A 19,754-nucleotide genomic window follows, 5' to 3' on the forward strand; every position below is an offset into this window, starting at 1 on the left:
AAGCGAATTGTGTTTGAAGGAATAAAGTTGCAAACTTGGATGTTTTGTAATGTCTCAAAGACATCATCTAAATGATTTCACATGAGAAAGAATTACTGGAAAGCTTGAAGAAGGCTGCAGAATTACTGATATTGCCAGAGAGTTTGGAATCTTATATTGTATTGTATCCAGGATCTGGACAACAATTCAAGCCAATTTTGCAGATGTTTATTAAGAGGTTGTGTTTGCTCTACCATGGAGCATGAAGACAGATTTGGTTATAATAGCAAAACGTAATTGACACACCATGACAGGTCAGCTTGCAAGTCAGCTCCACTCAAGCACAGATATGTGGATTTCTCAACAAACTGTGGCAAGACATCTGCGAAGAGTAGGCCTGTATGCCTGAAGTCCTATATTCTATATCCCTTTATCCACAGCTCATCATAGAGCACATTTTCAGTTGTTTTCTATCCATAAAAATTAGAGAGGACACCAGTGGACTAATGTACTCTTTACAGATGAGAGTTGTTTTAGTCTTTCCTTCGATTCTAAATGACACTTGATCTGGCATGAAAGCGGTACTGCTTACCATCGCAAGAATGTTCTTGAAAGATATAGATATGGCAGTGCTGGGATTATGGTGTGGGTAGGCATTATGCTTAATAGACGCACTGAGCCACAGGTGAAAAAGGGACTATGATTGGTGAATGATATTGTAACGAAGTTCTTCAATGTCATGTTCGATTGTTCTGTGGTGCTGTAGGTGAAGAATTCATTTTTGTGGATGACAATGCCATGCCACATCATACACGAGCAGTGGAGATACTTTTGGAGACTGAGGATATTAATCAAATTGAGTGGCCATCATGCTCCCCAGATTTCAATCCATAGAACGCATTTGGGACGCAATAGAGAGATGCATTGTTGCCCAAAATTCCCCTCCAGAAAATATACAAGGCCTTATTCTGATGGTGGAGTGGGACAGTTTGCCTCAAGAACTCTTGAATCACTTGGTGCTAACCACGGTACAATATTGTGAGAGCTGCATTGCGGTCTGTGGTGGACATATTCCATACTGAAATGTCTCTATATAGTTTTCTGCTGCACATTAATTCCTTAACTATATCATTAGGAAATTTGTAACTTTTACCAAAAACATATTTTAATTTAATTTGTATGCAACTTATAACACTTTTTTTGTGTAATATAATTTATTAGTATGCTGGATAAATTTATATCCATGTTTAGCTGTGGTCATGAAAATTTTTTCATATACAGATAAAAATGTAGTTCATCCTTAGCTTTTGGATACCGGTGTATTCACTAGACAGTCATTTTTGATATCATCCGAGTGGAACAGAACAACATTAATTGAGGAATGTGCATGACTGCTATAAAAGTGTAACATTACTAAAAAAGGAAGATGACATAATGCGTGCTTGTTGTAATATATGCTATATATATTATGAATATTCTATTCAGATATCATGAATGACTGTAATGAAATGATAGCCTAGGTAAAGTTTTAATAATTCATATAATTTTGCAGCACCTCCATAGTGCAGTCCATAGAGATCTAACCCTTTGGTTGTAAAGACAGAAGTTTGAATCTCATTAAGAGTGAGAACAATATTCCAAAGTACTTTTTCAACTAAAGGTAAATTAACTGAACTCATGCAAAAGTGCAAGGTTTTCTTTCCATAAGCCAACCAGAGAATACCTGCATGAACATCTAGGGTCCACTGTGTAGCTGTCCTCATAGTCTTAGTTGTATAAATCAAAACTATCCAACCTGGCCCAATTATGTAGATAAGATTAATGAATTTATCATAGCATTAATTGGGCAGGTTATGTGAAGTCAAGGTACTTAATTGTGATAGACCATTGCATCTAACAAGTTAAAAGGATGAGATAAATATTTTGTCATCTTTTCTGTTAAAGCATACATGTCCAATAAATTGTTTCAAGATTGTAATTCCTAGCCCAGCAATTTCTCTATTTATTTTATTCTCTTCCCTCACTATTTTAAAGCATCGCTTCTATTTTCGGAGGTTAACTGCCAACATTATAAAAGAATCTTCACATGGCAATCTTACAAAAAATGATTGAGGTGGATTCCTTATTAGAAAATACACCACCTTCAAAAAAAAAAAAAAAGTTGGTGTCATTATTTCCAGTAGAGCATTGATATTTAATTGTGGATAGCTAATGATATAAAATTACAGTGGATTGTTGATACTTAACACTTCCCTTGAGTTACTGCATGTAATGTGCAATGATTCAAGCATAATATACATGTAATGAGCCAAAAATTAAGACCACTAGCATGGTTAATATCTTACTTGCTGATTAAATAATATTCAAATTGATTTGGACTTCACATTAAATAGTAAGGTGGGGTCAGTAAGCACATATGAAATATCGCTGTTTGCAGTAGGAAATGCCACATGCCCAAAGTCTTTAATTACCCCGATTAATGTCAGTGGATTGGGGGAGGGGCATCATACAGATGATGATGATATAGGAATAGAAACATTGGGGGAAAATAGTTCAGTTACCTGCTCTCCTTTTAAAGATGCAAGTAATTTTTAAAGCTTTTAACTGAAGCTGAGTCAGCCTGTCTCAGTTTTTAGCAGAAAATCAGATGTTTACCTCTTGCAAAACAAAATGGCATTAATATACAGTAGATAGAATAAATTTGTTGAAAGTTTATTTTTCACTTGGTTAGACTATAATAAATTTAGTTTAATCCTTTATCCAAGTGTGAGCAAACAAAGTTTGCGCCTGAAAGTATCTTCAGGACTGGGTAGCACAACACCAGGCAACTCGTTGCAAAGATGGAGCAAGCTAACATCACTACTATCTCAGTATCTCCCATAATGCAAAACACATCTCCTTGTGGATATGTATAATATTATGCATTAAGGGAAGGGCCACTACCCAGACTAGTTTCAACCTTTATTGAGGTCTCTTCAGTGGGAGTTAGCCCCAAGTGGAGATACCAGGCAGAAGCATTAGCAAGGTCATCTCTACCTATAGGAGTTGCCAAACAGTGTGCCACCTTTTTATTAAATTACTCTGGATTTAGAGAAAGATGTTGAAAGTTTATTTTTCACTTGGTTAGACTATAATAAATTTAGTTTAATCCTTTATCCAAGTGTGAACAAACAAAGTTTGCGCCTGAAAGTATCTTCAGGACTGGGGTAAGGTAGTACAACACCAGGCAACTTGTTGCATAGGTGGAGCAAGCTAACATCACTCCTATCTCAGTATCTCCCATAATGCAAAACACATCTCCTTGCCTGATATGCCTGGTATTTCCACTTGGGCCTGGCTCCCACTGAAGAGACCTCAATAAAGGTCAAAACTAGTGTGGGTAGTGGCCCTTCCCTTAATGCATAACATTATACATATCCGCACGGAGATGTGTTTTGCATTACATTATGGGAGATACTGAGATAGGAGTGATGTTAGCTTGCTCCACCTTTGCAACGAGTTGCCTAGTGTTGTACTACTTTACTTAATAAAAAGGTGGCACACCGTTTAGCAACTCTTATAGGTAGAGATGACCTTGCTAATGCTTCTGCCTGGTATCTCCACTTGGGCCTGGCTCCCATTGAAGAGACCTCAATAAAGGTAGAAACTAGTCTGGGTAGTGGCCCTTCCCTTAATGCATAACAGTATACATATCTGCAAGGAGATGTGTTTTGCATTACATTATGGGAGATACTGAGATAGGAGTGATGTTAGCTTGCTCCGCCTTTGCAACGAGTTGCCTGGTGTTGTACTACCTTACCCTAGTTCTGAAGATACTTTCAGGCGCAAACTTTGTTTGCTCACACTTGGACTAAATTTATTATAGAATTTATTATTAAATTTGCTTAAACTAAATTTATTATAGAATAAATTTGTTTCAAATAGCTCTTCATTCATCATCATCATCATTAGTGGCTTTAACAGGCACTTAAGCACCCACAGCCTTCCAAGTATCCTTGGATTTCCTAATACGAGGATAAGGATAACCGTAATATGAGGATAAGGCAGTTATCCCTATGCCTCTGATTATTCTTGACTATAAATTGCGCGTGGTCTACTGGCCGTATGTCTTTTGAGGGATGAAAAACCCAAGTTTCTGGGTGAAAAAACCCTCTACCTCTGTATGAGATCGGCTAACTCACCTTTAGTTGAAAGACACAAGATAAAGGATACTCACATCATAGATGGGAATCGAACCCAGGTCTTTCCAACCAAAGGACTTTGTCTGTACTGCCTGAGCTACAGAGGCTCATAGATCTTCATTAGAATCTACATAGACATCATTTTTTTATCTGTTGATAAACTTTAGATCTTTTGCTTGGAGAATGTCTTACAAATGATTATAATTGTGTAAGAGTTATGGTGTCTTTGCAGAAAATCACAAAAAGATATATTGTGATGTTGGGCTAACACTGCACTTTCAGTGCTGTAATGAGAACTCGCATGTCAAGTTGCTGTTATTATAATAATAATAATTATCATTAACATCCAACCTCCATGGAGTCAGTGATTCATCGTGGGAGGTACACAATAATGTATATCTGTTGTTTGGATTTTATTAGTGCATTAGCTTCTTGAGGCTGTATATGTGAAGTTTAAGTAGTGCATTCTTTTCTTAAATCACACATACACACACGTAAGTTGTGTGTAATTTGGGAAAGAATATACATGTTATTTTAGGAATCCCAATTTATTTTAAACCACTTTTTGCTGAACTTGATGCATGTAAGTATTTCTCTCTCTCTCATCTCTTGAAACCAAGGTTTTCTTGTAAATTTAAGGTGTTATTTTTAGTGACATTTATTGTAATTTGGGAGATAATTACAAAAAATTCATGCTATAATTTAACATCATTAAATCTGATATATATACACACATATACTGGTTTCCATAAATTGGGAAAGAATTTTAAAAATTAAAAACTGTGTGATGAATTTTTATGCAGTTTGGTATAGAGCAGTATAATATGAGATGTGGAAAAAAAAAAAAAAAAACACAAAAATTGTAAATAAATGGACTAATTCAGTAACAAATGAGTACATGAAAACAATGGCCAAAATGAGATTGTCAAAGTGCCTCAATATGGAATGTGGTAATCTCCTCATCATGTCCAGCAGATCAATTGTTAATAACCACCATTGCTCCAACAAAGCTTTCCTAATTTCCTCAAGGTTTTTGGAAAGGGGGTTAAGAGCAGCAACGAGTTCTGCCTTGACCCGACTAGTCAAATCTCCTGACTTTAATCCTATTAAGCATGTCTGGGATGCTGATATTAGTCTGCAAGCTTCACTCAGTGAGAATCAACATTACTTTGTTGTTGGTAAATATATCCCCCTATCACACCCACATAGAAGACCTCATCTTGATAAGTTGTAGCATTAATGGTACTGCTGTGAAGCACATACATATTGGTGTGTTCAGTCAGTGAAGTGCCTCCTCCTGAAGTATCATCCTACGTCCAGCATAAGTGTCCCTTTCACGGATATTAGAGGGATGATAATGCGTCTTATTCTTTCCATATCAGAGCACTTCTGGTGCCACTTTGTAGAGTAAATTGAGACGTGTCTGTAAAGAGTACTGATTTCCATTGGTCATGGATTGGTTGATGTGGAGTCTTACTCATTTTAACATTCTCTCCTGTGGCATGGATGGGAATTGTAGACTGATCACCTTTTTGAAGCCTTCTGCGCACAGTGGAAGCAAATACCAATGTTCCTGTAACTGACATGAGGTCATGTCATAGCTGATTTTGGGATAGCACTCCTGTTTTAGTAAGGAGATAGAGATATCAGTCACCCACTGTGGCTGTTGCCTGTGGCCTTCCTGGTTGAAATTGGCTCCATAGTCTGTGAACAGTGGAACGCCTTACATGCAACCATTTGGCTACCTCTAGGCTTACCACCCAAGTTCATTGGTTAAATGATGTGCTGCTGCCATATCCAGGAATTTTGCTATATCTTCACCAAGAATTGTACATAAATAGCTGAAATATTTTGCTCATTCTTTGGTGTTTTGGCTGATTTCTTTCTTATGCCATGTATATTTATTCATTAGATTTCCACCATTTGGAGGAAAATTGTTGATCGGTAATGAATGAATTTTTTCATGTAGTACTATTATAATATATCCCCTCCCCCAGGACTTATCAAGAATTTGATGATGGTGGTTTTCCACCATACCCACTTTGCTTATTCTATTTCCAAATTTAATATATCATTGAAATATTTTACTTGTTCAACAGGTTTGGCATTGTGAATGCAATTGATGTTTTTCAAGTTAACCCCTGTTGTAATATTTTGCCTTTTTTATTACTGATTTTATGCTGGATTTACCTGTTATTAATTTAGTTAGTTTGAAGATTTGGCTACCTCTACTTGGCTTCTAGGCTCACCACGGCTCACCACCCAAGTTCATCGGTTAAATGATGTGTTGCTAACATATCCAGGAATTTTGCTATCACAAAATGTTTTGTTCTCACTCCAGACATGAAATGACACTGGATTAATTCAAGAGTTTAACATCATCTGCATAAAATAGAGCTGTGTTGATTGTCTCCAATTTTAATATTAAGTTTAATGCTAGTTTCTTTCTAATATGATGCATACAGAAAATGAATAATATTGAAGATAGTGTTGCACCCTGATTTTATATGAAACTGTGCTCTAATTTAGTATTGAAATTTATGTACACATTTTTGCACAAAAAGTGATTGGACATCAGGTATGAGTGAATATCCTTTTTTAATGGAAATTATTTATTCTTTTTAGTACTATGGTTCCTAGTTAGCTTGATGTAAGGGGACATGCAGATACCTGTTGGTATAAAAGATTTCATGCTACATTTGAGTGATGATATGTAATATCTACTTCAGTTTATAGTTGATATTTTAATCTTATATTTTCATCAATATAATGCATCAGTAATGCATAATAGGATGAATTTAATTTATACTGGATTGACACATGAATTCATGTAAGTGGAATTCAGCATTTATGAATTCCAGTGGATTCAAGGAGGATAAGAAGAGAAACATTATGTCACCTAGGTAATATCTGAAACTGCAGTTTATAAAATAATGTTAACTTGATTCTTGTAGACAAGCTTATACATTGGTTATGCATTACTAAATCACTTAAGGAATTGACAACGTAGATAAGAATATAAATTAAATTACACTTTAATAAATATTTCCGATATTTCGGCAACGTCACGTTGCCATCTTCAAAAGGAACTTACAAAAAAGGCATGTGCACGTAGGCACTATGTGCACAGTAACCGAGAATGAGGTGATGAAGCTATTGTTCTCCTAAAATTCCTGATGGTGCTCCCTAGCGGGCTATGTAGGTGTTCTGTTCTTGTCTGTTGGGCTAAAGGTTTGCTGATGTAAGCCTCTCAAATTCGGGGCAGTTTCATACAACCAAATTTGTTGAGGTTTGGAGAGTTTCTTAGGGCTGAGGCAGATTCCATGAATAGTCTTTCGAATTTGTATTTGCTATGGTGTATTCTGGTAGCTTTCTTCCACCGTATTCTGTGGCGTGTATCCAGAGCATGGTCTGCAAGACCGACCAGTGGCTGTACTTTTGAAACCAGATGTAGTCCTTGTGTTCCGAAATTCCGATATTTGCTGTCCTGCCTGTTTGGCCAAAGTAAGACAGTTTACAGCTGCAAGGGACCTGGTATACACTAGGTAGGTCTAGGTGAAGTGGTTGGTCTTTAGTGGAGCAGATAAGGGATGCCAATTTTCTGTATGGTCTGTAACAGGAGGTCAAGTCATGTTTTATCAAGATTTTGGTAATTTTTTCCGAGGTGCCTTGGATGTAGGGAATGGTGATGGATTTAGAGTAATCCTTGTTGTGGTTTGTTGGTTTCAAAATTTTTTGGATTTTTTGGGGGGGAAGTAGCCATTGGCTGAGAAAGTGTTGAAGATGTGATTTAGTTCAGTGTTTAGGGCCTTGTCATTTGAAGGTTGCGGATTCCACGTTCGATCTGGATCATAATATCCTCACAAGGTATTTTTCTGGGAGCAATGGCAAGTTCTGGCCACGTGAAAGTGCGTTGAGTGCTTCAGACTTCAGGGTGACTGAAGAAAGGGTGATTACGGTGTTGGTAAGATGATGGTAAAGTTCTTTTTTAATTTTTCGAATTTTTTGATCTGTCGTCCCCCTATTTTTTCAAATTCTTTGTCTGCTGAGGTACATGAGATGTCATGTAAAATTGACCAAACCTCGTGATTTAAAGTGCATGAAAGCTCTTCTTCAAGAGCATGAATAGCTTTGTTAATGTCAGCTAAGAGAAACTGCGTGGCGGTGATTTGTTCCCGAAGCAAAGCATACCTGGCATGGTTGTAGATACGGAGAGCTTTTTGTGAAACATAATGGTGCTTGAATTTTACACAATTTGGGATTGCCTGATTATCCTGGCAGCGTTTTAGGAAAGTTAGACGATTTAGTTGTCTTGATAACTTCATCTTCATTTTACCGTATTGGCGGGCCTTCCATGCGATGGAATCTCCGTGGATGATGGTAATTCTCGTAGACAAGCTTATACGTTGGTTATGCATTACTAAATCACTTAAGGAATTGACAACGTAGATAAGAATATAAATTAAATTACACTTTAATAAATTCCCCACCCTTGGCCAATTTCTTTATGGAGACCTTTGAAGAAAAAGCCTTAGCCTCTGCCCCACAAAAACCAACCATATGGCTTCGCTGCATTGATGATGTGTTCGCTATTTGGCCACATGACTCTGATACACTCCTCTCCTTCTTAACACACTTAAACAGGCAACACTCCAGAATCAAGTTCACTCTGGAAAAAGAGGAATCAACAGCCTCCCTTTCCTAGACACACTAATCACCTGCCAGCCTGATGGAACCTTGGTTTTCTCAGTTTATAGAAAACCCACTCGTACAGGCAGGTACATTCACCAACAATTCCCCCCCCCCTCTCACAACAATATGGAGTGGTGAAACACTATACAACAGGGCTAAACTAATCTGTTCTAACAACAAGGCTAAGAAAGTGTTGAGGATGAACTAAATCACATCCTCAACGCTTTCTCAGCCAATGGCTACCCTCCCCCCCCCCCAAATCCAAAAAATATTGAAACCAAAAAACCACCCCTTCACAACAAGGATTATTCTAATCTTAAAAAAAAAACATGACTTACCTCCTGATACAGACCATACAGAAAATTGGGATCCCTTATCCGCTCCACTAAAGACCAACCACTTCCCCTAGACCTACCTGGTGTATACCAGGTCCCTTGCAGCTGTAAACTGTCTTACTTTGGCCAAACAGGCAGGACAGCGAATATCAGAATTTCGGAACACAAGGACTATATCCGATTTTCACAAGTACAGCCACTCTGGTCTTGCAGACCATGCTCTGGATACACACCACAGAATACGGTGGAAGAAAGCTACAGTAATACACCGTAGCATATACAAATTCGAAAGACTATTCATGGAATCTGCTTCAGCCCTAAGAAACTCCAAACCTCAACAAATTTGGTTGTATGAGACTGCCCGGAATTTGGGAGGCTTACATCAGCAGACCTTCAGCCCAATGGCCAAGAACACCTACATAGCCCACTATGGGCACCATCAGAACATTTAGGAGAGCAATAGCTTCATCACTTCATTCTCAGTTACTGTGTTGTAATGCCTACGTGCACGTGCCTTTTTTGTAAGTTCCTTTTGATGATGGCAACGTGACGTTGCCGAAATATCGGAAATATTTATTTAGGTGCAATTCATTTATATTCTTATCTACGTTGTCAATTCCTTAAGTGATTTAGTAATGTTAACTTGGTACCATTGTATAAATCAAATATAATTTTTATGTTTAAATTAATGATTAAATTTTTATTTTGTCTTCTTGTTTATAGGTTGTGAAGGGATTGCCTTTTATGCATCCCAGTGAAGAAGCAATATTGGATAATCTTTGTGCTTTAGGTACGAGCTATAAACGGATTCAGGATTTCTTGTCTGTCTATAATTGTGCCATTCAGAAACAGGGAGGTAAGAATATATTCCAGAGGCAATTGCATTACTGCAGTCGTTTTTTAAGTAAAGGTATCATGTTTTGACCAGATTTGAGTTCTAACAGTTGTCCTCATTCATTTTGATAAATTATGGAAGCTACTACCATGTTAAGAATAATTACTTCAATTTCCTAACATTTTGATCTTCATATTAAGATCATCATTTGGAGTATACACATATACAAAGACAAGCTACATTACATTTCAAACAGAGTGCCAAAGTGACAATGATTTGATCAACCATTATTTTACTGGCCTGACCTCTAGTGGGGAAAAAAAAAGCTTAAATCAAAGCATATCCTATGTATATCATGGTCAGAGAATGAATTTATATTAATTCTTTTAATACAGCAATAATAGTGGCTTAATCAATAATTTAACATAAGTGTTTGTTATATTAAAGCTCAGATCCAGGCTATAGTTCTAATCATAATTTATAATGAACTCTTAAAACAAAAGGTTATGTGGTAGAATATCTGTCATCCATATTCTTGGGATTTTTAGATCATTACTGTTAAGATTAGGTTGGTTGATTAGAATTTCAACAAGCCTCTTTAAATTTGTGCTCATACCATGTTTTGGCATGATATAATGAACAGGTGCCTTTCCAGTCAATTCTATGTAAGGCATGATTAGAAAGGCCAGGTTTATTAAATAGTTATTAAATTTAATGTGTGATTAATGTTATTTTTTTTTCTAATAGAAAATGTGCATCCACTATATAAGGCAAGGTTACAGCTGCATTGAATATGGTATACTTCAGGGTGGGCCAGTGGAAGAAGTGGAATTTTGCAGAAGTTGAATAAGTTCTTTAATTTTGCAGGAGGGTTCAAGGTGGAATTAATGTTGTATTTGTGTAGTATTCTGTTTATTTTTATTATTAGTACCCTAAGACCCCATAGAGACAAAGATTCATTTAGGAGGTCCCTTTGTCATACATACAACTCATCATGCTGCATTTTAAACACATTCAAATTCTCTGCAGACACACTCTGAGGCAAGGCATTCCAATCATTCACAACTCTGCATGCAAAAAACCTGCTTCACACTCCCTTGTTCACACACTCCTTATACAGGAATGACCTCTTGTTCTCCCTAATCTTCCACCATTTTATGAAAAACCTCTTCAACATTGATCCTAAAACAACCACTCCTTACCAACTTGTACATCTCTATCATATCCACTCCTATCCACTAGACTTAGTAAATTGCATCTTCTCAACCTTTCCTCATATTCAACATTCCAGAGATCAGAAACCACCTTAGTCAGTCACTCTGACTAAGGTGGTTTCTTTCAAAATATAAAAAATTGTCATTGGATCCTTTCCAATATCTCTTCATCCTTTTGAAAAGCAGGTGACCAAATCTGTACACAGTAGTCCATGTGTGGCCTAATCAGTGCCTTATGCAATGGAACAAGAATCTCCTGTCTTCTGCATCATTCTCAGAATTCATTGTGTGTGTCCTTACAGTTTTGGCAATGTGTCCTCCAAATTTTAGACCCTTATCCACCATCACTCCAAGATCTCTTATTTCTTCCACCTCCAACAATATATTCCCACTAAGTGTAAATTTTACATCCCATCTTTGTTTCCCAAATTTTAAAACCTTACATTTTGCAACACTGAACTGTAATCCCCACTCCTCTGCCCATTCACTCAATATGTTCAAGTCCTTGTAAGGCCACATCATCTGCTCTACTCCTCATAGTTTGTTCTAACTTTGCATCATCTGCAAACAACTGAATATCTCCCATGCAAATTCACCCCAATATCATTAACATGCAGTTAAACAGCAATGGCTCTGAAACAGACCATAATCACCAGTCATGTAAAATGTAAAATCTCACATAATTAAATGTATCATGTTAATTTTACAAGTTTTTGTGAGAAAAATATAATGAATTGTTATTGCTTGTAAAATTATGAAAAGTCCTTTGTATGTAATAATTTTATTACGAAACTGTGTTAAACAAAATATACATCGCATGAAGTGCGATGTTATCATGCTATTATTACTACAGCATTTTATGACATAATTGCAGAAATATTATGTTTTACTACTATTAAAAATGGCGCTGAAAACTCGTCGTAACAAAGCAGTGTCTGAAGCTCAAGTTGTTGCTACTAAGGAGAGCATTTGTCCTGATGAACAAAAGTACAGCTGCAATGATGATGATGATAATTTATCTGAGGATAAGTTGACATTAGAAATATGTTGATTAAAAGAAATTATTAGAAAATCGAATAGGGAATTCAAAAAGGGACAGGATAAGAAAAAGGATCAGAACAAGAACAGGCAGGAAAGCTGAACTTGATAATCAAAATATTAATAACAACAAGGTAAGTCAGTTAAATAAAAAAAAAAAGAATTGATATGGTATGGTGACTCAGTTTTAAAATTTGCGCTTGCCAGAGGAGGTCACCACTTCTAGTTTCCCCGGAGCGAAAATTAAAAATATGACAAATGTAATTGAAAACCAAAAAAGAAAAGTAAAAGAGATGGTAGTTCTGCTGGGTACTAATAATTTAAGTATTGACAGATATAATATAAGGGAAGATATGAAAGGTCTGTGGAAGAAGTGAGAAAGAATGTGAGAGAGCACAAATTGTAGTATTACTACCCAGATATGACAGTACTGAGTTAAGAAGGAAAATGATAATAGCAAATGATTTCACATGCACACTGTGTAGAAGATATGGATGCCGAGTTTTTAGATGTGTGAGGTGTGTTTGATGGTAGAAAAGGCTTGTCTAAGAAGGGTGGCCTGTACTTGAATTTATTTGGATTCAGAAGCCTGGAGAAATTACTTCTTGGTATGAGACCTAATGCAGAAAGTCAAGGAAACTAGATCATCAAGGGAGGAATGGAAAAAATGATGGCTGATGGTGTGTGAAAGTTCAGCTATGTTATGCAAACGTGAGAAAGATATGAATGTCTTCAAACATGGTTACATATGTGGCAAAAGGGTGGGAAAATATGCTTTGGTTCAGACCTTTTAAGTGTCTGGAAGGGAAAAGAGAAAATTCTAGAACAAGACCAAACAGATTGCATATCTAATTATAAGAATAGGCAAGGTGGTAATTTATTATGTCTAAACACAAATGCCAGCACCATTAGAAACAAAAGTGTTGAGTTTGTTGCTTTATTTAATATGATGTGGCCTAAGACTGTTGGTATTAGCAAAACCTGGCCATCAGAATCAGATATGGTAAGTGGGATTAAGTGTAATGGGTATACCATTTTTTGGAATGATAGGAGATAAGAGAGGAGGAGGAGTGCTACTAATGATATCAGATGAATGAAATATATGGTGGGGTGTTGCTACAGACCTGGCAGCTCAGTTGCAGGGGACGAAGAAATGCATAGCCAATTTAGTCTTATGGGTACCAAAAGAATGATCATTGTGGGTGACTTTAATTTTCCAAACATTGATTGGATAGAAGAGAAATCTCATGATAAGAAAGAAGAGGAATTATTGAATTGTTGCAAGACAATTTTTTCAAGCAGCATGGGAAAGAAGGAACTCAAGATCTGTGTTGGATTTGCTCATAGTGTCAGAAATAACAATATTCTCTGTCAAGAATATGGCTATTTTACTACCAATTCCTGACAGTGATCATGTTGTACTTCCTTGGGAAGTATCTAATTTGAACGCTTCGATTAAAACTGGTTATGCTGAACTACAAAGCTGGAAATTATGATCAACTTAGGAGAATACTATCTATGGTTCCATGGTATTAGTTATTGAATGGGAAAAATGTCCGCAATGCATGACAATCTTTGCTAAAGTGCTTAAATGAGGCAGTATTTGAATGTATCCCTAGTATTCAAAGAATAAATAGGGTTGGGAGTGAAATGGATGTGCAACCTTATTAAGCAAGAGATACACAAGAAGATGATGATGTGGAAAGAATATCTGAGAATAACAGTGAGAGGAGTTATGAAATATATAAAGCTCAAGCCAGAAAAGTAACGAGTATTGTTAGGAAAGCTAAATTGAAGTATGAAAAGAAATTGGCCTGTCAAGCTAAAGGCAATCCAAAAGAATTTTATCATTATGCTGCAAGCAAAAGAAAGAATGAATGTGGATGAATAACTTTATTGAATGCAGATGGTACTCGAGTGTTGGAAGCTAATGAGATTATTCAGTTAACGAGTGCTCACTTTGCTAAGCTATATCAACCTGGTTTATGTAACGTAGTGTGCAATGCGACTACTACATTGGATGAAGAGTTAGAGGTTCATGAAAATGAGGTTGAAGATCTGTTTCATAACCTGGATAAGATTTTGTCTATAGAAATAGATAGAATATCAGCCCATTTGCTAAAGGAATGTCCATCCGAATTGACTACTCCTTTCACATGTCTGTATAGCTTGAGTCTCAGCTGAGAAATGATACTACAATAATGGAAGGAATGTATGATAGTTCTATTCTACATGGGTGGTGCAGAAACTGATGTGTCTAACCATGGACCTATCAGTATCTCTGGTGTGGTAGTGAAGATTTTAGAGAATTTGGTAAGAACTCTCATACAGAAATGGGTAGGCAAACATGCTATACTCTGCAAGGAATAGCATGGGTTTACTAAAGTAAGGTCATGTTTTAGCAATTTGCTCATATTTTATGACAATGTTATGGCCGAGTTGGATCAAGGGAATGGATACACTATGATAATGTTGGATTTTTCTAAGGCATTTGATAAGGTACCAAATGAAAGGCTGTTGCATACACTTGAGAATATGGGATTGTAATGTAAATTCTTGACTTGGGTCACGGGATAGTTGACAGACAGATATCAAAAAGTGGTATACAGTCGGTGTGAATCTGCTAGATTTAAGGTGAACAGTGGTGTACCTCAGGGTTCAGTCCTTGGGCTATTATCGTTCAATCTATACATTAATCACATCAGGTGTGCAATTGTTTGCCGATGATGTTAAGATAGGCAGGGCAATCAGGGATGCTACTGATATTCAGCAACAATTACAAAATGATTTTAATAGACTGGAAATTTGGGCAAACGAAAATGGCTCTCGGTTTAATGTTAGTAAGTGTCAAGTTATCCACTTTGGTGTGATTAGAGTTCCAGCAGCAAATTATATTGGCAGGGTTGTGCTATAAGAAACTGAAGAGGCAAGGGATCTTGTTGTATTGGTGAATAGGAATTTAAAGTTCAAAGGTCACATAGCAAAAGTTGCAAATACAACTCAGAGGATAATTGCAATGTTAAAGCGAACCCTGAATGTAAGGATAAGTAAGTCATTTTACCTCTTTATAAGGCTGCACCTGGATTATTGTGCACAGATTTGGTCTTCTGAGTTCCAAGGGGATAAGCTGTGGAAAGGGTGCAAAGAAGAGTTACAAAGATTATATCCAGATTATGGTATGATAGATGTCTATAAACTCTTGAATGAGTGTTATAGGATATCAAAGGTGGAGAGCGAATACAGGGGTATCCATGGACGTTAAGTTTGTTCACAGTCAAGAGAGGGGTAAGAGCTAGGTTTTTCTCCCAGAGAGCAGTGAGTGAGTGGAATAATTTGCCTTTAGGGGTAGTGAGTGCATCTAGTGTGAATGAATTTAAGGGAAGGTATGATAGCTGGTTTGGGTGATTTATAGCCTCCCTCGATGAGGCTTCGCCTCTATGGAGAGCTCTAATAATAATAATTTCCATATATGGAAATCCTGAGTGGGACAAATGCATACTACACAGAGTCCAGGACCTATATATGCTCTTGTGTCTTGGAAAAGAGCATCTTAGGGTTTCAGCCTTCTCTTCCCTGGGTACACTGCCATGTGAACGTCTACTGTCGGTCATCGGAAAGAGATGTATCTTAAGGTCTTTGTCCTATTTTCCTTCTCTGGTTCCACTGCCATATGAGGTCAACTGTCTGTCATAGAGCATCTTGCATCAGGAAGGGCAGCACAAGTTGCCACAAAGAGCTCATCACAGGAAGCATTCTTTGAATGCTGAGGCGTTCAAAGAATGGCCATGTTGCGGCCTCAGTAGTTTTACTGTTTTCTTTTTAATCTGATTAGTTTGGTTATGTTTCATAAGTTGATAGCTGATGTTGTCTAAGACTAATTGATTCATTTTTTCAAAGGTAAGTTGTCAGTTTAAAATAACCATAACACTGCCTTTATTGGCTCTAGTAAAAGAAAGATTTCAAGCTGCTAATTCAGTTTTGGTGAGGTTGTTAGTTATTGCTTTAGTATTATTTAGTCTCCATAATTTATCAAAACGATGCTGATCACCATGTAACATTAAAGGAAAGGACTAGCAGTTGTCCTGTTATTGATTTTATATATATATATATATATATATATATATATATATATATATATGTATATTAATGGCAATCCCACTCACAAATTATTGGCACTATATGTGACAAATTTTATAGCAAATCAAAATTTAAATGATAATAAACTAAACAAAATTCCTCCCTAACCATCAAAAACTTATTTGGACATTCAGTTATTTTCCACAAACATGGTCAACCCTCCAACTTAAAATTTCACTATTCAGTCTATCAATATTCTTACATAAGTAAACTTATGTAAGAAATGTAACTTAAGTAACTAAATTTATAGTTACATAAGTAAATTTATATTACTATAAATTTAGACTTTAAAGATTAGGTATAATTTTTTAATGTTACTTTTTTAACAATATTAGAAAATAATTATAAAAATTTATTGAAATATTAATATTTATATAAAATTTTCATTCCAGTTTAAAGTAAAATTCTTAGAAATAAATTAAACTTTTGACAGTATGTATATGATCCATTATTTATTAAACACACACAAATGTCCTCACATACATACCTAAGGATACATAAAAAAAGTTGATTTACAATTGTAATTGTATCAATGATAAAAATTATCATTAATAAGCACCCAAAGTGTTTTAAAAAATGATAACATAATGAATAAACCAACTTCAAAATAAATTGAATTGAAAATTTTAAAATCAAGTTACATGTGCCTTTGTAGTCAATGAACATTTGGAAAAAAAAAATTATTATACAAGAAAAAAAGTAATGATTAGTATTTTTCAAAAACCAAAATTATGGCTAAGTCCTCTTAAATAATCTATCATGTCATGATATTCACTGATGACACCTTGAAGTGTATAGATGGTGCATCTTCCCAGGAAGAAGCTGGACACAAGCAATACATTGTTTTATTTTCCCTTCAATTAGATTTTGCTCATCTTTTATGGTTTTCAGAAACTTCCATATTGTTAGATGAAAAGCATTAATTAATTTGCTGAATGCATTGATGCCACTCTTTGCATTAGTCGAAAGCAGTGTCATAACAATTCCATAATGAATGGGCAAACTGAGGTGAATCTTCTCCATAGTTTAGAACAGTTTTGAACCTTAGCAAGATAGTCAGTCATTGTTCATTGTCAGTCATAATTCTTCAAAGCAATATACAGTATTTGGAGATGGAATAAAAGCAGTTGCTGATATCATGATTTTATATATATATATTCATTTTTAATATTAACTGACTTAAAACCCGAGAATTATAACAAAATGAGATTTATTTGAAAACGCAACATGTTTCGTCGAGATTGACTTCATCAGGCGTTAAGAACAGTAGTAGTAGTAGTAGTCATATATATATATAGTGCCATGTGTGAGCAAGAGGAATAGAAGAAAGAATGAGCCTGTTCCAATGGGCAGAAGTAGATGGAATAAAAGAGGAGGCAGTGAAGTTGTTTCAGTGAGTTTTAAGATGGACTGTAAAAGGTTGTTGGCTAGTATTGGCTCTTGTTTTTAATGATTTTGAAGGAGAGTTGAGGAATAATAGTGGCCAATTCAGCAGAGCACTGTTCATGAAAGTATTTGTAGAAGAGGCACTAGGCAGAAACTGAACGTCTATGAGAGAGATTGAAGTGGGTCTAAGAGAGGGATCATTAATTAGCCAGACCATTAATTAGTGCTCTCTTCTGGAGAGAATTGAGCAACCTTAGAGAGGATTTTGGTTTCACCACCCCAAATATGGGAGCAATATTCCATGGCTGAGCAGATTTGGGTTTTGTATATAGTTAGTGAAGTAGTGTCTTGTGCAAAAAAAATACACCAAGTTTTTTTGGCAGCTGCAGAAGCTATAGTTGAAATATGATTGTGCCACGAAAGATTGGAGGTGCAAGTCAGTCCGAAAAGAGAAATCTGATTGTGTTTGGATAACTCAGTATTACTGAAGGTAAGGGGGAGGAATGCGAACTATTTCTTGCAAGAGATCAGACAGAACTGAGTTTTGGTGGCATTTACATTTATAAGGTTGTCCTTATCCCAGTGGGATTATAGCTAGGAGATCTGAGTTCAGGTTTCTGATCATGGTAGATCTAGAGCAGGCGTGGCCAACTTCATTCTATACGAGGGCCAATATATGATGAGTGGTAGTGTAACAGGCTACACACTTTTAGACTGAACTTAAATAAAAATAAACTCTGCATTTTTTCAAGGCTATAATTATATTTATTGAATTACTATATTTATTAAATCATTTTACTACTGGGGGAACAATATAAAATATTTGATTGATTTAAATATAAGTTGTTTAAATTAAATTTAATTACATATTTCTTGTTTTTTTACATGTAACACAATTTAATGAGAACACTGTGGACGTTCGTGTGCGGCAACAAATTCATCAAAGTCGATTTTCAACGATGATGATGATGATATTGGTAACAAATCCTGAAGGTGGTCATCAGTCAGTCGGCTTCTTTGTGACGATTTAACCGCCTTCATAGTTGAGAAAGTGCATTCACATATGTATGTGCTTCCAAACATAGATGCAATTCTCAAGCTGAAATCACTCAATGCAGGATATTTTACCCTTGGTACCAGTTTCCATAAGTCAATGATTATCTCCACCATTGAAGGTCACACAACTCCAATTGAATAGTGTCATGCTGCTCTGAAATGTTGCATTTCATTGGGTTGTTAAATAATGTCAGTTGTGGCCACATGTCACTGAAGTCAGAAAATCGCTTACTGAATTGCTCCAAAAGTTGGTCTAACATTGGCGCTGAAAAGTTGAAGTCAATGTCATCGCTCTCCTCCATCAACTCCCTACAAGAAGGGAAATGTACCAAGTTTCCTCTGACTAGGGTGAATTTAAAAACCTTCAGTCGACTTATGAACTCATCAAGGTGTCCAAATAAATCTGAGATTGTTTGGTTATGTAACTTCACATTGAGTTCATTCATGTGGTGTGTGATGTCTGTTAGAAAGGCAAGTAAGCTGTTAAAATGAGCATCATATAGATTAGTTCTTTGTTTGTCTTCTCGTGTTTCTCTAAAAACTGTTTTATTTCCTTTCTCAAAGCAAAAAACCATTTCAAATAGTTCCCTCTGCTTAGCCAATGTACTTCTGTGTATAACACTAAATCGTCATATTTTGCCTCCATTTCTGTTAGAAAAGAAAGAAACTTGCGATGTGTCAAGACCCTATTTCTGCTAATTAGATTCACACACTTCATTACAATTTTCATAACATCCTCTATCTCCAGAATTTTACCACACAGTGCCTTCTGATGTATAATGCAGGGCAATTGATTTCCAGCCTTCCTTAGTAAGCCAACTAAACCTGTTTGAGTACCACGCATTGATTTGGCACCATCTGTCACAAATAGCTGTTAGATTGTTGATGTCACCAGTGCCAT

At 36.1% G+C, this 19,754-nt stretch overlaps 1 protein-coding gene across 1 annotated transcript in view; it reads left to right on the forward strand.

Annotated features, from left to right (window-relative positions):
- LOC150098144 (gamma-tubulin complex component 4-like) overlaps positions 1-19,754 on the forward strand; it is a 307,854-nt gene that overhangs the window by 7,322 nt on the left and 280,778 nt on the right. Inside the window, exon 2 of the mRNA XM_090406372.1 lies at positions 9,911-10,043. Coding sequence (XP_090262498.1) covers positions 9,911-10,043 — 133 coding nt within the window. The remainder of the gene's footprint in view (positions 1-9,910; positions 10,044-19,754) is intronic.

Source organism: Typopeltis vanoorti, chromosome 16 (genome assembly GCF_054136105.1).
Source record: "Typopeltis vanoorti isolate ZY-2024b chromosome 16, IOZ_Tvanoo_1.0, whole genome shotgun sequence".
NCBI classification, from domain to species: domain Eukaryota; kingdom Metazoa; phylum Arthropoda; class Arachnida; order Uropygi; family Thelyphonidae; genus Typopeltis; species Typopeltis vanoorti.